The sequence below is a fragment of the Oncorhynchus masou genome, chromosome 30 (genome assembly GCF_036934945.1).
Source record: "Oncorhynchus masou masou isolate Uvic2021 chromosome 30, UVic_Omas_1.1, whole genome shotgun sequence".
Lineage (NCBI taxonomy): Eukaryota > Metazoa > Chordata > Actinopteri > Salmoniformes > Salmonidae > Oncorhynchus > Oncorhynchus masou.
In genome coordinates this window covers 9,323,538-9,347,824 of record NC_088241.1, presented here as the reverse complement: position 1 = coordinate 9,347,824, position 24,287 = coordinate 9,323,538, and the positions used below count along the sequence as shown (strand labels likewise).

The 24,287-nt window shown below is 41.6% G+C and overlaps 1 protein-coding gene across 1 annotated transcript; it reads right to left on the bottom strand.

Annotated features, from left to right (window-relative positions):
• Positions 1-11,386: 11,386 nt before the first annotated feature.
• On the bottom strand, positions 11,387-22,412 carry LOC135522002 (nonsense-mediated mRNA decay factor SMG9). Its single transcript, XM_064947865.1, has 14 exons — positions 22,291-22,412; positions 17,837-17,998; positions 17,672-17,746; positions 17,310-17,544; positions 17,114-17,211; positions 14,185-14,297; positions 13,920-14,031; positions 13,693-13,788; positions 13,393-13,478; positions 12,967-13,073; positions 12,761-12,868; positions 12,429-12,554; positions 12,164-12,308; positions 11,387-12,038 (listed from the first exon to the last, which is right to left on the bottom strand). Exons 2-14 carry the CDS (start codon positions 17,978-17,980, stop codon positions 11,960-11,962), a joined length of 1,524 nt encoding a protein of 507 aa, XP_064803937.1. The 5' UTR covers positions 17,981-17,998; positions 22,291-22,412; the 3' UTR covers positions 11,387-11,959.
• Positions 22,413-24,287: the final 1,875 nt, after the last annotated feature.

Here is a 24,287-nt window from a genome sequence, read left to right as displayed (position 1 = left end):
GGAGAGGCGGACCAAAACGCAGTGTGGTTATTGTGATACATCTTTAATGAAGATGATAAATGAACAATATACAAAACAAGAACTGTGACCAAAACCAGCCCTATCTGGTGTAACAAAGACAGGAACAATCACCCACAAAACCCAACACCAAACAGGCTACCTAAATATGGCTCCCAATCAGAGACAATGACTACCACCTGCCTCTGATTGAGAACAATATCAGGCCCAAACACAGAAACTGACAAACAAGACATCCAACATAGAATGCCCACTCAGATCACACCCTGACCAAACAAAACATAGAACATACAAAGCAAACTATGATCAGGGTGTGACAGGTGCCCATTGTATATATAGCCTCGTTATTGTTATTTTTATTGTTTTACTTTTTTTGTACCTTAGTTTATTTAGTAAATATTTTCTTAACTCTTATTTTTCTTAAAAATGCATTGTTGGTTTAAGGGCTTGTAGGTAAGCATGTCACGGTAAGGTCTACCTGCTGTATCCGGCGCATGTGACAAACAGCATTTGATTTGACTACTAACTACTACTAAATTAAGACCAACAAGCAAGTTATTTACAATATAAGACATTTTGACAGAACACAGACTTGAATTGTATGAATATGCATGGCATGAGACTGATGGATTTGTTTACTGTGTTCTACTGTTTTCTTAGTTATTTGCTTCTTGATACACAGTCTCTGATAAGAGAGACATTTGGACAGGAGTTCATGTTGACCTGACGAGCAATGAGGAGGATGGCCTGCAAAACGGCAAACCATTGTGGCTTTGTCAAGAAATACAGAGCTGCTCATAGAGGGACCATAGCTAATTGGCGAGCCACACCACACGGATCATGTCTGGGGACCTTTCGTCAAGGCAACATAGATCCCATGGGCCCCTCCACACTATAGCAGCCCTTTAACCCTAATTGAGATTTGCCATGGGCCAAGCTGGATGACTCATGTCATCTCTCCCCCTTAATCCATGTATGCAGGTAAGAACCACATTCAAAATCCAAAGATGAATGAAAGTATTTTCAAAAGAAACAAGCAGAGTACATGCAGGAGTCATCCAGCTTGGCCCAGGTTGCCTCCATGGGGGTTACTTTAGTTTCAGGCCCTGCTTAGACTAAATTAAATCACATTTTTTTATACCTTGGAATGTTTACTTACAAGCCATTGACCAACAATGCAGTTCAAGAAATAGAGTTAAGAAAATATTTACTAAATAAACAAAAGTATTTTTTTCACTAAAAAGTAACACAATAAAAGAACATGTAGGAAGGGGTTAAGTGACTATGCATAGATAATAAACAGCGGGTAGCAGCAGCATAAAAACAAAAGGGGGGTGGGGTGTGTCAATGTCAATAGGCCAGGTGACCATTTGATTCATTGTTCAGCAGTCTTCTGGCTTGGGGATAGAAGCTGTTAAGGAGCCTTTTGGACTTAGACGTGGCTCTCTGGTACCGCTTGCCGTGCGGTAGCAGAAAGAACTGTCTATGACTTGGGTGACTGGAGTCTTTGACTATTTTTTGGGTTTTCCTCTGACACCGCCTAGTATATAGGCCCTGGACGGCAGGAAGCTCGGCCCCAGTGATGTACTGGGCATACGCACTACCCTCTGTAGCACCTTGTGGTCGGATGCCATACCAAAATTGAATCAAATTTTATTGGTCACATACACCTGGTTAGCAGATGTTAATGAGAGGTGTAGCGAAATGCTTGTGCTTCTAGTTCCGACAGTGCAGTAATATTGTTGAAGAAAAGGCAATATTTTTACATCCTTTCTCAGAACATTTTAAAAACTTTGAACGGTCAGGAAACATATGGCTTCATTCCCAGAACCAATTGGAAACAAAAAACGTACATTCCCACAACTTCCAATGAACCAAATGTGCTAGCTGGGAAGTGCCTGGCCGCAAACAGCATGCATGCTTTAGAATGGGTTTTTCAGTACATGCTTTCACTGTTTTCACTCTGTCTTACAGGCCAGTGTGAAGCAACTTAAAGTTAAAGTTGCTGATCCATCCCAACTCAGGATAGCGTTTTTCATCATGAATCTGGTTCTGGAGGCAGCTCTGCATATTGGTCACTTGCTGGCACCCCAACTTTAACCCTAACCACACTACTAACCATAATGCCTAACCCTAACCTTAAATTAAGACCAAAAAGCACATTTTGGTTATCATGAATGTTTACAATATAGCCAAAAAAATATATATATATTTTTTTACCCCTTTTTCATGGTATCCAATTGTTTTTAGTAGCTACTATCTTGTCTCATCGCTACAACTCCCGTACGGGCTCGGGAGAGACAAAGGTTGAAAGTCATGTGTCCTCCGATACACAACCCAACCAAGCCGCACTGCTTCTTAACACAGCGCGCATCCAACCCGGAAGCCAGCCGCACCAATGTGTCGGAGGAAACACTGTGCACCCTTGGTTAGCGCACACTGCGCCCGGCCCACCACAGGAGTCGCTGGTGCACGATGAGACAAGGATTCCCCTACCGACCAAACCCTCCCTAACCCGGACGACGCTAGGCCAATTGTGCATCGCCCCACGGACCTCCCGGTCGTGGCTGGTTACGACAGAGCTGCAGTACAGCGCCCTTAACCACTGCGCCACCCGGGAGGCCCTCAATATAGCTAATTTTGACTGTGCAACTGGCCCATGTTGCCGAAATAGCTCAGTTCTGCCTCAAGGAGAAGACTCATGATATAAAATACAGTATATACAGTGCCTTGCGAAAGTATTCGGCCCCCTTGAACTTTGCGACCTTTTGCCACATTTCAGGCTTCAAACATAAAGATATAAAACTGTATTTTTTGTGAAGAATCAACAACAAGTGGGACACAATCATGAAGTGGAACGACATTTATTGGATATTTCAAACTTTTTTAACAAATCAAAAACTGAAAAATTAGGCATGCAAAATTATTCAGCCCCTTTACTTCCAGTGCAGCAAACTCTCTCCAGAAATTCAGTGAGGATCTCTGAATGATACAATGTTGACCTAAATGACTAATGATGATAAATACAATCCACCTGTGTGTAATCAAGTCTCCGTATAAATGCACCTGCACTGTGATAGTCTCAGAGGTCCGTTAAAAGCGCAGAGAGCATCATGAAGAACAAGGAACACACCAGGCAGGTCCGAGATACTGTTGTGAAGAAGTTTAAAGCCGGATTTGGATACAAAAAGATTTCCCTAGCTTTAAACATCCCAATGAGCACTGTGCAAGCGATAATATTGAAATGGAAGAAGTATCAGACCACTGCAAATCTACCAAGACCTGGCCATCCCTCTAAACCTTCAATCTTACAAGGAGAAGACTGATCAGAGATGCAGCCAAGAGGCCCATGATCACTCTGGATGAACTGCAGAGCTCTACAGCTGAGGTGGGAGACTCTGTCCATAGGACAACAATCAGTTGTATATTGCACAAATCTGGCCTTTATGGAAGAGTGGCAAGAAGAAAGCCATTTCTTGAAGATATCCATAAAAAGTGTTGTTTAAAGTTTGCCACAAGCCACCTGGGAGACACACCAAACATGTGGAAGAAGGTGCTCTGGTCAGATGAAACCAAAATTGAACTTTTTGGCAACAATGCAAAACGTTATGTTTGGCGTAAAAGCAACACAGCTCATCACCCTGAACACTCCAACCCCACTGTCAAACATGGTGGTGGCAGCATCATGGTTTGGGCCTGCTTTTCTTCAGCAGGGACAGGGAAGATGGTTAAAATTGATGGGAAGATGGATGGAGCCAAATACAGGACCATTCTGGAAGAAAACCTGATGGAGTCTGCAAAAGACCTGAGACTGGGACGGAGATTTGTCTTCCAACAAGACAATGATCCAAAACATAAAGCAAAATCTACAATGGAATGGTTCAAAAATAAACATATCCAGGTGTTAGAATGGCCAAGTCAAAGTCCAGACCTGAATCCAATCGAGAATCTGTGGAAAGAACTGAAAACTGCTGTTCACAAATGCTCTCCATCCAACATCACTGAGCTCGAGCTGTTTTGCAAGGAGGAATGGGAAAAAATTTCAGTCTCTCGATGTGCAAAACTGATCGAGACATACCCCAAGCGACTTACAGCTGTAATCGCAGCAAAAGGTGGCGCTACAAAGTATTAACTAAAGGGGGCTGAATAATTTTGCACGCCCAATTTTTCAGTTTTTGATTTGTTAAAAAAGTTTGAAATATCCAATAAATGTCGTTCCACTTCATGATTGTGTCCCACTTGTTGTTGATTCTTCACAAAAAAATACAGTTTTATATCTTTATGTTTGAAGCCTGAAATGTGGCAAAAGGTCACAAAGTTCAAGGGGGCCGAATACTTTCGCAAGGCACTGTACCTGCTATCCAGACACAGTTTAGTTTCTCCAACCTCAGCCATAGTAGCTGTGACAAAATGAGCATCTGTGTTTAATTACATCTTTTTAGATGATACTGTACCAGAAAGCCAAAGAATGGGTTTGAGAAGGAAATGATCAGGGCTGGATACAACCCAAAATAATTATTGAATGTCAATCTTATGGAGGAAGTCAGGAAGGCTGTTGAGAATGCAAGAGTAGCAGCAAGCAAAGCAACATGAAATGAGGGGCTTCCTAATGAGGCACTAGTTTCCTAATTTACTGCCAGTTCTATTGTCAAAATGGTATCCCCATTATCACTGTTTTCGGTGTACGCACCCAAATTGTCCTCTCCCTCTACAGTGTATACATTCTCTTTAGCCTACTTTGAGTGCTGACATCTTGTCTTTGTCTGGTGGCCAGGTGTGTGTTATTTCTGCCTCATATTGACCCAATCATAGCCATTTCCTTTGTCTCCATGCATCAGACCTGCTGTTTACAGTATCTCTCGCTCTGGTTTGTGGTCTGCACATCTATGCCAACCTACATCTGGTTCTTGTAACTGTTTGTGCCCGTGGTCTGCATACCCGTCTCCCTGAGCATGAATAAGCCCATGTATGGACACCAAGCCCTCATAGGGTGTTTGTCTTGTGCCTAGAGGCTGACAGCTGTTCATCATCCAGACAGGAAACACAGTGGCAAGTCTAGTGACGACTTCAGAAGGAAATATGTCCAACAGATCAACCGTGACATTGAAACCAATGTAAATTGATATTTCAAAGTATTTAAAGGTCCAATGCAGCCGTTTTCTCTCAATATCAAATCATTTCTGGATTGTTTACAATTAAAATGGTTAAAAATACATTTGTATTTATTTTTTATTTAACCTTTATTTAACCAGGTAGGCCAGTTGAGAACAAGTTCTTATTTACAACTGCGACCTGGCCAAGATAAAGCAAAGCAGTGCAACAAAAAACAACAACAGAGTTACACATGGGATAAACAAACATACAGTCAATAACACAATAGAAAATCTGTATACAGTGTGTGCAAATGAAGCACGGAAGTAATGCAATAAATAGGCCATAGTGGCGAAATAATTACAACTTACAACAATTTACACTGGAGTGATAGAAGTGCAGATGAGGATGTGCAAGTAGAAATACTGGTGTGCAAAAGAGCAGAAAAATAATAATAATAAAAAATATGGGGATGAGGTAGGTAGTTCGTTGGATGGACTATTTACAGATCGGCTGTGTACAGCTGCAGCGATCGGTAAGCTGCTCTGACAGCCGATGCTTGAAGTTAGTGAGGGAGATATGAGTCTCCAACTTCAGTGATTTTTGGAATTCGTTCCAGCAATTGGCAGCAGAGAACTGGAAGGAAAGGCAGTCAAAGGAGATGTTGGCTTTGGTGATTACCAGTGAAATATACCTGCTGGAGCGTGTGCTATGGGTGGGTGTTGCTATGGTGACCAGTGAGCTGAGATAAGGTGGAGCTTTACCTAGCAAAGACTTATAGATGACCTGGAGCCAGTGGGTTTGGCGACGAATATGTAGCGAGGACTGGGAATGGGAATTTAGGAATGGAGATGCTTAATATGAGTCTGGAAGGAGAGTTTACAGTCTAATCAGACACCTAGGTATTTATAGTTGTCCACATATTCTAAGTCAGAACCGTCCAGAGTAGAAAATAGCTTCTTAACAAAGATCAATTTCTTTCTTATTGGTCTATTAACAAAGTTACCACCTGGTGATGTCACCAGGCAAGCCAAAACTCAATCCCAACAAAGCAGGTGGGATCTTTTCAAACAGATCTTACACAAAAAAAATGAAACATTGTTTCAACCTCACTGTGTGGAAATATATATAAGACACAGAAAAAATAAATCATGCTTCGACTGCACTGGGCCTTTAACATCTGCATCTGACTCAGGTTTGTTAGACGCAAAATAGTAATCTCTCCACTGTAGTAGCTGATGTGTGATGAGCTCCACATCCCCCTGTCATACAATGCAATATACACTGAGTGTACAAAACATTAAGATCACCTTCCTAATATTGTACAAAACCATTAAAAACACATTCCTAATATTGTACAAAACATTAAGAACACCTTCCTAATATTCAGTTGTGCCCCCTTTTTCCGTCAGAACTGACTCAATTTGTCAGGGAATGGAGTCTACAAGGTGTCAAAAGCGTTCCACAGGAAGGCTGGCCCATGTTGACTCCAGTGCGTCCCACAATTGTGTCAAGTTGGCTGGATGTCCTTTGGGTGGTGGACCATTCTTGATACACACAGGAAACTGTTGTGTGGAAAAACCCAGCAGGATTGCAGTTCTTCACACACTCAAACCGGTGCACCTAATATCATACCCCGTTCAAAAGGCACTTAAATCTTTTATTTTGCCCATTCAACCTTTGAATGGCACATATACATAATCCATGTCTCAATTGTCTCAAGGCTTAAACTTCTTAAGGATCCGCCCCCTTTTTTCAATTTTCACCTAAAATGACATACCCAAATCTAACTGTCTTTAGCTCAGGACCTGAAGCAAGTATATGCATATTCTTGATAACATTTGAAAGGAAACAGAAAGATCATAATGTGTTCTTCTAGCCCAGGAGCAATTTAGATTTTGGCCATTAGATGGCAGCAGTGTATGTGCAGTTTAAGACTGATCCAGTGAACCATTGCATTTCTGTTCAAAATGTTGTATCAAGACTGCCCAAATGTGCCTAATTGGTTTATTAATACATTTTCAACTTCATAGCTGTGCACTCACCTAAAACAATAGCATGGTATTATTTCACTGTAATAGCTACTGTAAAGTGGACAGTGCGGTTAGATTAACAAGAATTTAAGCTTTCTGCCAGTATCTGATATTTCTATGTCCTGGGAAATGTTCTTGTTACTTACAACCTCATGCTGATCACATTAGCCTATGTTAGCTCAACAGTCCCGCGGGGGACTCACCGATCCCAAAAATCCTTCTTTAACCTGTCTCCTCCACTTCATCTACACTGATTGAAGTGTATTTAACAAGTGACATCAATAAGAGATCATATCTTTCACCATAGCTTTCACGGAAAGAGCAGGTGTTCCTAATGTTTTGTACACTCAGTGTATGTAATATGTAATTTAGCAGACGCTTTTATTCAAAGCGACTAACAGTCATGCATGCATACATAAATGTCAAATATTTATTTAATCAAACCCATTATCCTGGCGTTGCAAGCACCATGCTCTACCATCAGAGGACCAAAATGCTTCAAGCACCTGGTGGAAAGGTGCTATATAAATCCAATCCAATGTTATTATTATCAACTACCTGTTAGGGCACGTCAGGAATGTGTTGTTCCATGTTCTGATTGGGAGCTATTCCATGAGAAGATTCACCTGACAATCTCAATCCTCTCCCTCCACTTCAGCTAGCCTAAACCAAGCCCTGTTTCAGAAGTATCAACGTGCGATGTCCGTTTATTTATCTGTATAATAAGAAAGTCTGCACATGTCATATTCTGCTCCCAAGTGCTTCAATTTGACCTGCACCTGGTACAAGATGCTCCTCCCGAACGTTAAGGTTCTTCTTTCTCTATTCATATCATTTATTATTTGCAACCAGGTGTGCCTATCGCTCACACTGACTTCTTGTATTGGTACATGACACATGATCCAATCCCTGCTGACTAACGGGTGCTGGTCTTGTAAGTGCCCTTTATATTTTCAATAACTTACACTAAAAGTGTGGTCTCCATGTTCCTAAGACTTATAGCTAAAGGTATTGAACTTGTCTCAAATATATCTGTTCTGACACAAACCTGTCTTCTCTAATGGGGGAAGATTTCTGCAGTTTCACAAAAAATTGAGTTTTCCCTTTTGTTCTTGATCCAACAAGGATAATTGAGGTTTAGAATATTCTAATAATATTTAATGGTATGAGGACTCAGGAAATCTGACAGCCCATGTAATCAAACAACAATAATGTTATTTGTCTGGACAAAAAGTGAAGTGAATTTAAACACTTAACCCTAGTTGTTCCTGTAAGTTACTCTGGATAAGAGTGTCAGCTAAATGACTGAAATGTACATTTAATTTGTCCAATAGAACAGAATTAAACAGACTGATACAATGTTTTTCCTATGATTGCAACAATGTCATTGCACAGCCTTGCATCCTAATGAGTGATGAGGGGACAAAGAAATGGGTCAGGAAGCCAAATAACACAAAGAACACTTTGCTCTTGAAGTGAAGCTAATATGTCAAATATTTACAAATGATTTACATTTCTTTGGTTGGTGATATTAGTTTGTCACACTCCTGTTTTTACTTTCATTTACTCTGCAAATGAGTTGTTAAGTTTCTATTCCTTCAGTTTCATTTTCAGTCAACCTCAAACCTCATGTGATTGGGCCTACTTTTTTAATTGATAAACCCTGACCACTTTCCTTTCTTTCATTGTGTGGTCTATAACCCACATGTTATTAAGATTCTGTTTCTCTCAGTTATGTTTTGTGTCATGAGCCTGTTTCACAACTTCTCGCAACAAATAGCAGGCTTTGTCTGTGCTGCTCCTATTTGTTATTGTTTGAATCCGGGAAAACAATCTGGATCCCAGTCAGAGGAACTCACCGCCGATGCCTGAGGGCGTTTGACAGTTTTTTCCTCGTGTAATAGACACCTTAGGGAAATTGGCTGCTCTGTGGTTGCGTGAGAATGAAAAGCTTTTTCAAAGCCAATTACCCTACAGTGCTAAATTCACCTTTTCAACTCTTCATAATCATTCCAAGTTCATTAACCCACATTTAATACTACCCTGTCATTATTACAGCATATTTACATTTACCAAAAAAGCAGATAGACTAGGGATCTTGTTTTTGAATAGAAATTAAAGTAAAAAATATTGACTGAACAATAAATCAAATTAAATGTTATCGGTCACATACACATGATTAGCAGATGTTAATGTGAGTGTAGCGAAATGCTTGTGCTTCTAGTTCCGACAGTGCAGTAATAGCTAACAAGCAATCTAACAATTCCACAACAATAAGAATATATACATATAAATGTATGGATAAGCGATGACCGAGCAGCATAGGCAAGATGCAATAGATGGTATAAAATACAGTATATACATATGAGATGAGTAATGCAAGATATGTAAACATTATTAAAGTGGCATTATTCAAATGACTAGTGATCCATTTATTACAGTAGCCAATGATTTAAAGTCTGTATGTAGGCAGCAGCCTCTCTGTTAGTGATGGCAGTTTAACAGTCTGACGGCCTTGAGATAGATGTTAACAATACTGTTATTAAGAAGGTTAAAAATAACCACTTAAATGATTGGGGTCTTATGTCCATAGCCACAGTAAGTCAGGGTGCTGCTGCACCACCTGAAAAATTAAAAAAATATATTTTTCTGAAAAGTAGTGTACTGGGACTTTAGTAGTCCTGTATTAGCGGACCAATATAGTCATCTGCACCGCAGGCAACATTTCCAGAAAATTCAAATTAAAGGTACACTAAATTCAAATGGATGTCTTTAGATAAATGTACCCAAAACCCGGTTGAATGTAAACTCCATGAGCAACTCTGATGGCCAGCAAGTGGGAGGGTTTTCAGGTGTTTAATTACATTTATTCAGTGCACACAAGGGAACCACACCTGCAAAGCTCATTATGCATAAAGTCTGAATACTAACTACTGAGAAGTGCGTAGGGCCGATTGACATCAATAAGGAACCATAGCTTTCACCGAGCTCGATTCACCTGGTCAGTCTGTCAGGGAAAGAACAGAAGTTCCCTACAGTGTATGTAGACACTGGTGTGGTGCTGTTATAAAATAAAGCCTAATGTTAAAAAGTAGCTCTTTAAAGACAAAGAAAAATATTTTTAGGGGTGATGTCATTATGTCCAGCTGTTTTCATCAAAAAGATAGTTCAATGGAAATTCACCCTAGCAGACAATTGTTGCATCTATTTTCTATGCTAACTTTCTAAACGTCGACCCCAAAAAATAAATCACTGGACAAGTTAATGGAAACATAGTTACTGTTGTGGTTGTACATGTATTGATTTTATGTTTGAGTATCATGGTGTGGAGTCTCAGGTGTTACTCATCTCCATTTACAGTACCTCGCTATGATTTCCCCAAGCTGGGGGAGACGATGGAGAAGGAACTTCCATTCCCAACATGAAAATCAACCAGAGGAAGAGAGAGGCTCTCCAAGCCAACATATGGAGATCAGCTCTTTTATCTGGCTGTTGCAGCAATACAGTACCAATTTCAGGTCTCTCCTTTAGTGTAGATATAACCATCTTGGTAAGGGAGATCAGAATGTACTATCAGGCTTTTGGTCTTAATAATGAGTCTCTGCAGAGCCTTGCTGATGAGCATGTGTGCCAGTGGAGGAGCTGAAAGCAGTCCCGAAGTCCCCTCTGAACAAGGAGATAAGACCATACGCATCAAGATTCTGACCAAGGCATCTGGGTCAACATCGATGGTGGATGAGTACTTCTTGAGTACCATTCCAGTCTTGGGCTCCATGAGGTATGTCTTATGGCACCACCTACTACATGCTGAAGATCTGTCTGAAGATGCACAAAACTAACTGAAGAAGGCTCTGAAGGCCGATGAGTGAGAATGTCAGAGACTGTTTGGATTGTGTTTATCAAGATCGAGGGATGTTTTCATAAGTGCCATTTATTATATAAGGAAAATGTATATTGCCCAAAAGTATACATGAAATTCCTTTTGCATATCCATACCAATTTAATCTCTATAACCTACAGCATGAAATCCATTTTTTTAAAGGATTCTATCACCACCATGACAGTCAGATGATTGCATAATCCCAAAATGTTTTTTTTTGCTTATGGATTTGAAACAAATCCTAGTTAATACTTAATATTACTGACCTGAAATGTAAAGGAGGTGGTTTACAAATGATTTTATACTCTTTCAGAATGTTCTTACAATATTCTTATGTTATTACATCAGAAGAAGGGAGAAATAACAGAGTATATTGGTTTAATGTTAATGATTACATCATATTTTTTTATAAATTCTTGTCAAGTTGCAGAAGTGTCTAGTACTGAATCTCAGCTCCATCTTTACATAATAAAACAAATCGAAACATTTCAGGTGAACAGGTAACAAATACTTTAGACAATCACACATTTTGAAATAAAAATGAAGCATCGCTGTATGCTTCAAGTAAATATTACTTTCACCATTTGCATCATGTTAGTCAGAATGTATCTTTCAGTCAGTCATTTTCTGTACCATCTGAATCTTCTAACACTTAGCAGGGTTATTTACTGTCACATTGACATCAATCTTATCAGCTGTCCCCTTTTCTCCCTCTGTTACAAAGACACCAAAGTTGAACTATCTGTAGCTCCATGAGATGAGATGGACCTCTCCTCAACATCAAGCACCTCACATCACCACTGACTGAACCTGTGAGCCCAATAGTACTGGCACTGTCCATCTCCAGACCCACCTCTCTCTGTCTCTTCTGGTCCTGATGTAGGACAGGGACATCCATTTCCTCCAGTATATTCATAACAACAGGTTGACATTGTTGCTAAGCCTGTAGACGGCTGTATTCGGACAGGGCTGAGGACTTCTTCACCCCGTCCCAGATGCGAGCTGCATAGTGAAACCTGTCACAACATAACAGTCAAACATATTTTCGAGTACAGTTTTGCCTAATTTCCAGCCAATCACAAAATGTATACAGTGAGTGACAGACACGCCAACACTTGTGTCCCTTCTGTGCTTCCCTTACCAGTTCTTCTCTGTGAGGATGGTGTGTGACAGCTGACAGCGGGACATGGCCAGGATTTGGCTGCGGAGCTTGGAGACCTGAGAGGAGAAGGTAGGGTGTCCTCTGTAGCCCGGGAGGAGAGAGAAGAGAGGGGCGGACCCAGACCCTAGAACAAAACACCAAGACACAGACATGGGGAATCAGTATCACAAAGGAATGAGAGAGGAGAACATCCACAAATATAGACAGAAGTGTGTGAAAACTAAGACATGGTATTTGCTCTGACCTGCTTTGGTTAGAGCGTCCTCCCCCTCATTCTCCATGAGGGGCAGCAGGAACATGTTGACCTCTGTTTCCAGGTAGTCGCGGTCCAGGCCAGGGAAAATATTACAGTCCAGCATGGACAAAGTGCCTGCATACAGAAATCAATACATGCTAACTAAACCCATGTCTGCACACTTTATGGGGCTTTTTAATGACATTTGTCACTGCTTTGCACTTCTCACCCTTCAAAAAGATGCACGTGCGGGAATCCTAATATAGAAACAACACAATAGTATAGTGTTTAAATATGTGAATGCTGTGATAAGCCTGTTGGTACATCCTCTCCAGTCTAACCTTTGTATTTCAGATGGGAGTGGGCCATCAGCTTGTCCACTGCCATATGCATCTTCTTCAGGTTTCTGGGACAGAACTCATCCCGACTAGATTTGTTCTGCAGGAACACTAGACAACAGAACAACACATTATGGAGAGTTCAGTACACTGAGCCGGAACTGGAGTGTGTGTGCGTCTGTGTCTGCGTCTGTGTCTGCGTCTGTCACCTATGTGAGGGTAGTACTCTGATCCCTCTTCGTTGCCAGAAGAACCAGTGCTGTCATGGCTGGCTGAGGGGGTGGAGGGCTTTAACATCTCTGCTGTCTGGAGGAACCTGGTCAGAGACAATATCATCATCACCACAGAGACACTTCGTACAACCTGGTCAGAATATTCACACAGCACAACAAACAAGAATATGATATCAGAACATTCCCAATGGTGTGACAGTGGAATGGACGAGAGGTTGTAAAACATTTCCCCGGTGATAAGTGGAAAAGGTAATGCCACAGCCAAAATACACTCAAGACACGGAACAAGGAACAACACCCTCCAATAATGATCCTACCCGCCCTGATTTGAAAACTCCATGATAAGCATTAGTGAATCAGTGCTAATGGGCTCTTTTTTTCCCAGACAGGTGGGGTGGTTACCTGTAGAGGTTGATGTCAGTGAACCAGTCTTGAATCACAATGACCACGTGGCACACTGTGAACAGGAAGGCAGTGATCTGAAGAGACTGATTCAAAAAGAGCAGAGGTGAAAGAGTGAGTAATAACACCTTAAGAGAACAGTAGAACTTACAAGCCGACTTCAACATACAGTATGGGAACACGTTATGCAAACAGACAGATGTTTTAAGACTCAATCCTAAAACTGGATCAGATTAGACAGGAAGTAGCTCTCCTTTAGAGCCTCTGTTGCCCAGTGCCCCCTGCTGGCCCCTCACTGACCTGCATCTCCACATAGGTGTGAGGGAGGTTGTACTCTGGAGGCAGCTTGCGGTCGTTGTTGATGAGGTGATCCAAAATGGAGGGGCTGAGAATGGGCTGGAGAAACACACAGGGAAGAGGAACACATTGGTATAGAAAATAATGTTGGAGCAAGAAGAATGGTACATGAATAAATACCAAATTAGAGATACAGCAAATTGCCTTAACCGCTGATGCTTTAATCTGACCTGTGTGTCTAAGAAGATGACTCTTTCCTGGGTAATGTAGAAGTCAATACCAGTGCTCTGGTTCCCTCCTCTCTCTTTGATCTCCTGAGTCTGAGCCCTGAACACATAGCCCCTACACAAACACACAGATACAATACAACCATCTGTTACCGTTTACTTTGAAATTGAATTACATTAATTTAGACTATAACAATATACAACACAATATTCCCTGTCTTTATAGATGGAAAGAGCTCCATGTAAGGAGGTGCCAATAGAACAATACCTTTGGTCTTCTTCAGGTGCGTTGGCAGACAATAGAGACATAATGGTGGATTTCCCTGTTCCCTGCAGGCCAATGACTCCCACTACCAACATGTCTGTCTGGTCCCTTAGGTACTGTAACACAGGACAACACAACATGTCTGTTTGACTCAGTGTTCCTCTGGAAAAATGTGTAGCAGGGATCTTTTAATTAAAACTTCTTTAGGCTAGGGGGTGTTATTTTCACGTCCGGGTGAAAAGCGCACCCAAAGTAAACTACCTATACTCAGCTAGGATATGCATATTATTAGTAGATTTGGATAGAAAACACTCTGAAGTTTCTAAAACTGATTTAATGATGTCTGTGAGTATAACAGAACTTATTTGGCAGGCGAAACCCCAAGGACAAACCATCCAGGATTTTTTTTTTAGGTCACTCTTTTCAATGAGTTTTCGATGGTGATCTGGATTTCTAAGAAACTTGCTTGCAGTTCCTATCGCTTCCACTGGATGTCAACAGTCTTTAGAAATTGGTTGATGTTTTTCCTTTGTGTAATGAAGAAGTAAGGCAGTTCAGAATGAGGGTCAAATGAAGTGAAGTGAACTGTTTGTTAGTGTACACTTTGTTTTTGTCCGGTATTGAACACAGTTTATCCCGTCTTAAATTTGATTGATTATTTACGAAAGAAAATACCTCAAGTTGTATTAGGAAAGTTGTTTGAAATGTTTGGACAAAGATTACAGGTAATTTATGAGAGATTTTGTAGTCATTTTGCCCAACTTGGAACCGGTGTTTTTCTGGATCAAACGCACCAAATAAATGGACATTTTGGATATATATATCGACGGAATTAATCTAACAAAAGGACCATTTGTGATGTTTATGGGACATATTGGAGTGCCAACAGAAGAAGCTCGTCAAAGGTAAGGCATGAATTATATCTTTATTTCTGAGTTTCGTGTCGCGCCTGGCGGGTTGAATTATGATTGTCTGTGTTTGTTTGGTGGGGTGATATCCTCAGATAATCGCATGGTTTCCTTCGCCGTAAAGCCCTTTTGAAATCTGACATGTTGGCTGGATTAACAAGTGTAGCTATAATTTGGTGTATTGCATGTGTGATTTCATGAAAGTTTAATATTGCTAATAATTTAATTTGAATTTGGCGCTCTGCCATTTCACCGGATGTTGTCAAATCTATCCCGTTAATGGGATTTGATCCCTAAGATGGTTAGCATCATATTCATGAATTTGTCCCAAAACAAACTGTGCATTATGAATTGATGTGCATTGACTGCTTGTCAGAATGGATGTTTACCTCCTTATGGCACTCGCAACTTACATCTGCCTTGAGGGGAATATTTCTCTCACATAGAAGGCACAACAACAAACCGATTAGGTGAACTGTTATACTATGGGGTTTTGAGGTCAACCGATTATGATTTTTCAACTCCGATAACGATTATTGGAGGACCAAAAAAAGCTGATACCGATTAGTCGGACAGTTTTTATTTATATATATATTTGTAATAATGACAATTACAACAATACCGAATGAACACTTATTTTAACTTAATATAATGCATCAATAAAATCAATTTAGTCTCAAAGTGTTGGAGAAGAAAGTAAAAGTGCAATAAGAAGTTAAGAAGGGTAAGAAGTTTTAGGTTGAAGTTATAGGTCTATTTCTCTCTATACCATTTGTATTTCATATACCTTTGACTATTGGATGTTATTATAGGCACTATAGTATTGCCAGCCTAATCTCGGGAGTTGATAGTCTTGAAGTAATAAACAGTGCAGTGCTTGAAGCACAGCGAAGAGCTGCAGGCAAAATTAGGAAAGTGCGTTTTGAATAAATACTTATGAGCCTGCTGCTGCCTACCACCGCTCAGTCAGACTGCTCTATCAAATATCAAATCATAGACAATTAAAATAACACAGAAATACGAGCCTTAGGTCATTAATATGATCAAATCCAGAAACGATCATTTCGAAAACAAAACGTTTATTCTTTCAGTGAAATACGGAACCGTTCAGTATTTTATCTAATGGGTGGCATCCCTAAGTCTAAATATTGCTGTTACATTGCACAACCTTCAATGTCATGTCATAATTATGTACAATTCTGGCAAATTAATTACAGTCTTTGTTAGGAAGAAATGGTCTTCACAGAGTTCGCAATGAGCCAGGCGGCCCAAACTGCTGCATATACCCTGACTCTGCTTACACAGAACGCAAGATAAGTGACACAATTTCCTTAGTTAAAAGAATATAAATATTCTTATGCAGGTTTAAAAATATATACTTGTGTATTGATTTTAAAGAAAGGCATTGATGTTTATGGTTAGGTACACCTTGGTGCAACAACAGTGCTTTTTCACGAATGGCTTGTTAAATCGTCACCCATTTGGCGAAGTAGTAAATTAACAGGCACCGCATCGATTATATGCAATGCAGGACAAGCTAGATAAACTAGTAATATCATCAACCATGTAGTTAACTAGTGATTATGTTAAGATTGATTGTTTTTTATAAGTTAAGTTTAATGCTAGCTAGCAACTTACCTTGGCTCCTTACTGCACTCGCGTAACAGGTAGTTAGCCTGCCATGCAGTCTCCTTGTGGAGTGCAATGTAATCGGCCATAATCCAAAAATGTTGATTACCGATTGTTATGAAAACTTGAAATCGACCATTCCGATTAATGGGTCGACCTCTAATGGTGTTGTCTGGTTTTTCTATTCATTTATTTTGCAAAGGAAAAGTTCATGTGGACTGTCCTAGCAACTTCAAAGAGCCACAGCTAAATGACTGCAGCAGAAACACTGATCTGGTCCCTTAGATACTGTAATGTAGGACAATAAATCTGTTACACAACATGGAACATGTTGCCTGGCTACAGATATGTTACACATGTGTATGGCATGACAACAATAATCGGAAGAGCTTTACCTCCATGGCGCTGTCACACCAGTTCATCTGATCATCCACCAGCTTGATGCTGTGCTTCATCTTCTCAGGGGGGACGAGCTTGGTCTGGCCAATCACAGCTGTAAGTAATGTGCATGTGTTAGAGATTGTATTCACTGCTACAGTAAATAAACACTTATGATGGCTAGGGTAATGCTGATGACCAGTATTGACTCACGGTCGACAGCACCGCTGGAAGCAGCTGCTCCCATGCCTCTGTTTTGGATCTGGTAGACAGGTTGGGTAGGGCGCTGGCCCTCCCTCTCTAGCTTTGAGGCCCCAGAGCCAGAGGCCGGAGAAGCCACTTCAGGAGGGGTCCCTGGTTTCCCCCCGTCCTCCCTGGACTTGATGAGCATGATGGGCTTCTCCAGGGCCTGGCCTCCACTGGTGGGTACACTCTGGGAAGGCTTGGACTGCAACAAAACAAGAGCCAATGCATTATACTTGTTGTATTTACTGCCAAGAACCATGCATCTGAATTCATTAAAACCTTTAGTCAGCTTACAGACAACAACCTTCAGTAAGAGCATCTCTTTTTACCCGTTCTCCAGGGGGTTTGGCCAGGATGATGGGGGTCTTCTGAAGGAGTGGTCCTGGAGGCTCCTCACTGCCATCCTTCAAAGACCAGATGAGAACTACAATAAACAAGGGTAGCCCATATAGATAATTTTCCCACATAGGAAAGCCTTGCACTCTTGTCCTTACCCTGCGTTCTCTGGGGACATATTCCCGATCTCGACTGGGACCAGAGAGGTTTTGCCCCGGGGGACCCACATCCCTATCTCGGCGTCGCCTTCTCCTTCTTCCCTGTCCGTACATGCCAGGTTGACTGTGGCCAGATTCTGACATGTTGCACACTGTGGTCAACTGTCAAAATAACACAGGAACAGATAACTACAATATCAGTTCAAATGTAATGCATTCTGATCTACTGAAATGCAGTGGCTAGCTACAGTAACATATTTGGGTGGAATGGATCTGAGGAGTGGCTCTTTTCACACTTCAGGGTTCTTACTTCCGGCGCCGACAGAGATGGCCGCCTCGCTTCGCGTTCCTAGGAAACTATGCAGTTTTTTGTTTTTTTCCGTGTTATTTCTTACATTAGTACCCCAGGTCATCTTAGGTTTCATTACATACAGTCGAGAAGAACTACTGTATATAAGATCAGCGTCAACTCACCATCAGTACGACCAAGAATATGTTTTTCGCAACGCGGATCCTGTGTTCTGCCTTACAAACAGGACAACGGAATGGATCGCATGCAGCGACCCAAAAAAACGACTCCGAAAAAGAGGGAAATGTGTCGGTCTTCTGATCAGACTACGGAGACGGGCACATCGTGCCCCACTTCCTAGCATTCTTCTTGCCAATGTCCAGTCTCTTGACAACAAGGTTGATGAAATCCGAGCAAGGGTAGCATTCCAGAGGGATATCAGAGACTGTAACGTTCTGTGCTTCACGGAAACATGGCTCACTGGAGAGACGCTATCCGAAGCGGTGGAGCCAACGGGTTTCTCCACGCATCGCGCCGACAGAAACAAACACCTTTCTGGTAAGAAGAGGGGTGGGGGTGTATGCCTTATGGCTAACGAGGCATGGTGCGATGAAAGAAACATACAATAACTCAAATCCTTCTGTTCACCTGATTTAGAATTCCTCACAATCAAATGTAGACCGCATTATCTACCAAGAGAATTCTCTTCGATTATAATCACAGCCGTATATATCCCTCCCCAAGCAGACACATCGATGGCTCTGAACGAACTTTATTTAACTCTTTGCAAACTGGAAACCATTTATCCGGAGGCTGCACTCATTGTTGTTGGGGATTTTAACAAGGCTAATCTGAAAACAAGACTCCCTAAATTTTATCAGCATATCGATTGCGCAACCAGGGGCGGAAAAACCTTGGATCACTGTTACTCTAACTTCTGCGACGCATATAAGGCCCTGCCCCGCCCCCTTTCGGAAAAGCTGACCACGACTCCATTTTGCTGATACCTGCCTACAGACAAAAGCTAAAAAAAGAAGCTCCCACGCTGAGGTCTGTCCAACGCTGATCCGACCAAGCTGACTCCACACTCCAAGACTGCTTCCATCACGTGGACTGGGACATGTTTCGTATTGCGTCAAATAACAACATTGACGAATACGCTGATTCGGTGTGCGAGTTCATTAGAATGTGCGTTGAAGATGTCGTTCCCATAGCAACGATTAAAACATTCCCTAACCAGAAACCTTGGATTGATGGCAGCATTCGCGTGAAACTGAAAGCGCGAACCACTGCTTTCAATCAGGGCAAGGTGTCAAGGTGTCTGGTAACATGACTGAATACAAACAATGCAGCTATTCCCTCCGTAAGGCTATCAAACAAGCTAAGCGTCAGTACAGAGACAAAGTAGAATCCCAATTCAACGGCTCAGACACAAGAGGCAGGGTCTACAGTCAATCACGGACTACAGGAAGAAATCCAGCCCAGTCACGGACCAGGATGTCTTGCTCCCAGGCAGACTAAATAACTTTTTTGCCCGCTTTGAGGACAATACAGTGCCACTGACACTGCCTGCAATGGAAAAATGCGGTCTCTCCTTCACTGCAGCCGAGGTGAGTAAAACATTTAAACGTGTTAACCCTCGCAAGGCTGCAGGCCCAGACGGCATCCCCAGCCGCGCCCTCAGAGCATGCGCAGACCAGCTGGTGTGTTTACGGACATATTCAATCAATCCCTATACCAGTCTGCTGTTCCCACATGCTTCAAGAGGGCCACCATTGTTCCTGTTCCCAAGAAAGCTAAGGTAACTGAGCTAAATGACTACCGCCCCGTAGCACTCACTTCCGTCATCATGAAGTGCTTTGAGAGACTAGTCAAGGACCATATCACCTCCACCCTACCTGACACCCTAGACCCACTCCAATTTGCTTACCGCTCAAATAGGTCCACAGACGATGCAATCTCAACCACACTGCACACTGCCCTAACCCATCTGGACAAGAGGAATACCTATGTGAGAATGCTGTTCATCGACTACAGCTCGGCATTCAACACCATAGTACCCTCCAAGCTCGTCATCAAGCTCGAGACCCTGGGTCTCGACCCCGCCCTGTGCAACTGGGTACTGGACTTCCTGACGGGCCGCCCCCAGGTGGTGAGGGTAGGTAACAACATCTCCTCCCCGCTGATCCTCAACACTGGGGCCCCAAGAGGGTGCGTTCTGAGCCCTCTCCTGTACTCCCTGTTCACCCACGACTGTGTGGCCACGCACGCCTCCAACTCAATCATCAAGTTTGCGGACGACACAACAGTGGTAGGCTTGATTACCAACAACGACGAGACGGCCTACAGGGAGGAGGTGAGGGCCCTCGGAGTGTGGTGTCAGGAAAATAACCTCACACTCAACGTCAACAAAACTAAGGAGATGATTGTGGATTTCAGGAAACAGCAGAGGGAACACCCCCCTATCCACATCGATGGAACAGTAGTGGAGAGAGTAGCAAGTTTTAAGTTCCTCGGCATACACATCACAGACAAACTGAATTGGTCCACTCACACAGACAGCATCGTGAAGAAGGTGCAGCAGCGCCTCTTCAACCTCAGGAGGCTGAAGAAATTCGGCTTGTCACCAAAAGCACTCAAACTTCTACAGATGCACGGCAACTGGTACGGCAACTGCTCCGCCCTCAACCGTAAGGCTCTCCAGAGGGTAGTGAGGTCTGCACAACGCATCACCGGGAGCAAACTACCTGCCCTCCAGGACACCTACACCACCCGATGTTACAGGAAGGCCATAAAGATCATCAAGGACATCAACCACCCGAGCCACTGCCTGTTCACCCCGCTATCATCCAGAAGGCGAGGTCAGTACAGGTGCATCAAAGCTGGGACCGAGAGACTGAAAAACAGCTTCTATCTCAAGGCCATCAGACTGTTAAACAGCCACCACTAACATTGAGTGGCTGCTGCCAACACACTGACACTGACTCAACTCCAGCCACTTTAATAATGGGAATTGATGGGAAATGTAAATATATCACTAGCCACTTTAAACAATGCTACCTTATATAATGTTACTTACCCTACATTATTCATCTCATATGCATACGTATATACTGTACTCTATATCATCGACTGCATCCTTATGTAATACATGTATCACTAGCCACTTTAACTATGCCACTTTGTTTACATACTCATCTCATATGTATATACTGTACTCGATACCATCTACTGTATCTTGCCTATGCTGCTCTGTACCATCACTCATTCATATATCCTTATGTACATATTCTTTATCCCCTTACACTGTGTATAAGACAGTAGTTTAGGAATTGTTAGTTAGATTACTTGTTGGTTATTACTGCATTGTCGGAACTAGAAGCACAAGCATTTCGCTACACTCGCATTAACATCTGCTAACCATGTGTATGTGACAAATAAAATTTGATTTGATTTAAAAGCGGAAGTAGCTGCGGGTGGGTAGGCGCACTTCCGGCAACAGAAATGCCAATGGCGGAATCGCGAAACATACGTTTTTGTAGTGTCCCGCAGTGCTCAAATTCCAAACATAAACAGACATATTTCCCCGAACAATGATGAACTGAAGTAGTAGTGTGGGCAGGAAATTAAGATACGTCGAGGAAGAACATACGGTATATTTGCAGCTTACATTTCAACCCTAGCGAATATCTTCCTACGTCAGACAGCAAGGGTCTGAAGCCGGGGGTTGTTCCTAGACATTTTCAATGGAAGGACTATCATCCCGCAACTACCTGAATATAAAAAAAAGGGCAAATGCTCGTCTTGGAGTTGATGTTCGAGAAACCGAGAACCAGGAGCCGGACACTTAAATGCTCTTGTGTTGCTGGCGACCACGACTATGCGAAACCTCCTCTTGTTACCGTTAAGTGGTGAATGTCTATTATTAGCTAGATCAACTCGCTGTCCAGGTAAAGTGGACAGGAACATTTTAAGATATATATATATATCCCATATATATATATACTACATGAACAAACCATAGAAATTACCATAGTTTTAGCCGGGGAAATTGCAATGATTGAATGAACGCCACTAGTCTTCCCAGGCCAACGACGCATATATTTAAAACACGTTCACTCGTCTTTCATTTTACAATACATATAGCTATTTCGTTAACACTTACATTGTGCGATTAATTTGGTTTTCAAGAAGGATTAGCTAATTGCTTTCCAGATAGAATCCACAAAACGGAAACAAAATCAGATGGTAACGCTGAAGTACAGCTCTCAAATTCTTTCGTTGGGAAACGAAGCCAGCTGCATAGGTTCCGGGCAGTTCAACGTGGTTTTACTGCACGACAGGGGTCTTATTCATTACGCAAATTCTGTTGTAAAATGAAAAACGTTTTGCAACGAATACGATAGTTTTTATTTGATATATTCAAGTAGGTAGGTGCTAGGTCCCGCCCCGTTTCGTTTGCTCTGTTTTCTTCCCTTTGGTTTTCAAACGGTAAACGCTTTCCGTTGCAAGACGTAATGAATACATCCCATAATTCCATGCTTTGTACACTAATTGGAGTTCCAATATTTTGTAAATGCTGTGTAAAATGTAGCGCCGTTCATGTAGTTCAGGCATACTTTTAGCTAATCATGTATATATATATATATATAACAGACCTGGCATGCAGGAGAAACATGGTGTCACAATCATTTCAGATGGATTTTGAAATGTCCTCTAAATGAACCTAGAATTAATCATGTGAATAGGCTTCAGTGCACAGATTTCAAACCATACATGCACGTGTAATGAGCCGGTGCCATAAAAACATGTTATTTTGTTGTAGAGGGTTAATATACAATATTTAGTCTTATTTACCTATACAATATTTAGTCTTATTTAAATATAAATATTTAGTCTTACACCCTGGTAAAAATATCAAAACTGTATTCCTCCGACTCGTCAGGAAAGCATGTAGTTTATTAGTTTATACCCTGCTCAACAAATTGGATGCAGTCTATCACAGTGCAATCCATTTTGTCACCAAAGCCCCATAAACTACCCACCATTGCGACCTGTACGCTCTCGTTGGCTGGCCCTCGCTTCATACTCGTCGCCAAACCCACTGGCTCCATGTCATCTACAAGACCCTGCTAGGTAAAGTCCCCCCTTATTTCAGCTCGCTGGTCACCATAGCATCTCCCACCTGTAGCACACGCTCCAGCAGGTATATCTCACTAGTCACCCCCAAAACCAATTCTTTCTTTGGCCGCCTCTCCTTCCAGTTCTCTGCTGCCAATGACTGGAACGAATTACAAAAAGCACTGAAACTGGAAACACTTATCTCCCTCACTAGCTTTAAGCACCAACTGTCAGAGCAGCTCACAGATTACTGCACCTGTACATAGCCCACCTATATTTTAGCCCAAACAACTACCTCTTTCCCTACTGTATTTCATTTATTTATTTATTTTTCTCCTTTGCACCCCATTATTTTTATTTCTACTTTGCACATTCTTCCATTGCAAATCTACCATTCCAGTGTTTTACTTGCTATATTGTATTTACTTCGCCACCATGGCCTTTTTTTGCCTTTGCCTCCCTTATCTCACCTCATTTTCTCACATCGTATATAGACTTGTTTATACTGTATTATTGACTGTATGTTTGTTTTACTCCATGTGTAACTCTGTGTCGTTGTATGTGTCGAACTGCTTTGCTTTATCCTGGCCAGGTCGCAATTGTAAATGAGAACTTGTTCTCAACTTGCCTACCTGGTTAAATAAAGGTGAAATAAAAAAATAAAAAATAAATAAATTAAATTATTGGATGGAAACCTAGCTGGTGATGCAAAACTGAAGAAATAATAATCAAATAGAACCACATGCATTTTTGTAGGCCTATATGGTATGATATCATGATCTCGTGCAGGAAGGTTTTATGACAATGTTATTGTCATTAGATTGTGCCATTGGGTTGTAGAGAAGACAAGTGTCCTACACATAACCTAAAAATAGTAATTTAGCTACTTAACAACAATATCGTCCTATTGTTACTAATTTAAATTCCTCACTTAGCAAATAAAATAGTCCTCATAATATAATAAGTTGAAATGGCATCACATTTAAATCCTCAATTATTGTATGCCCTTATGGACAGGGGTTACATTATGGTAAACAAAGG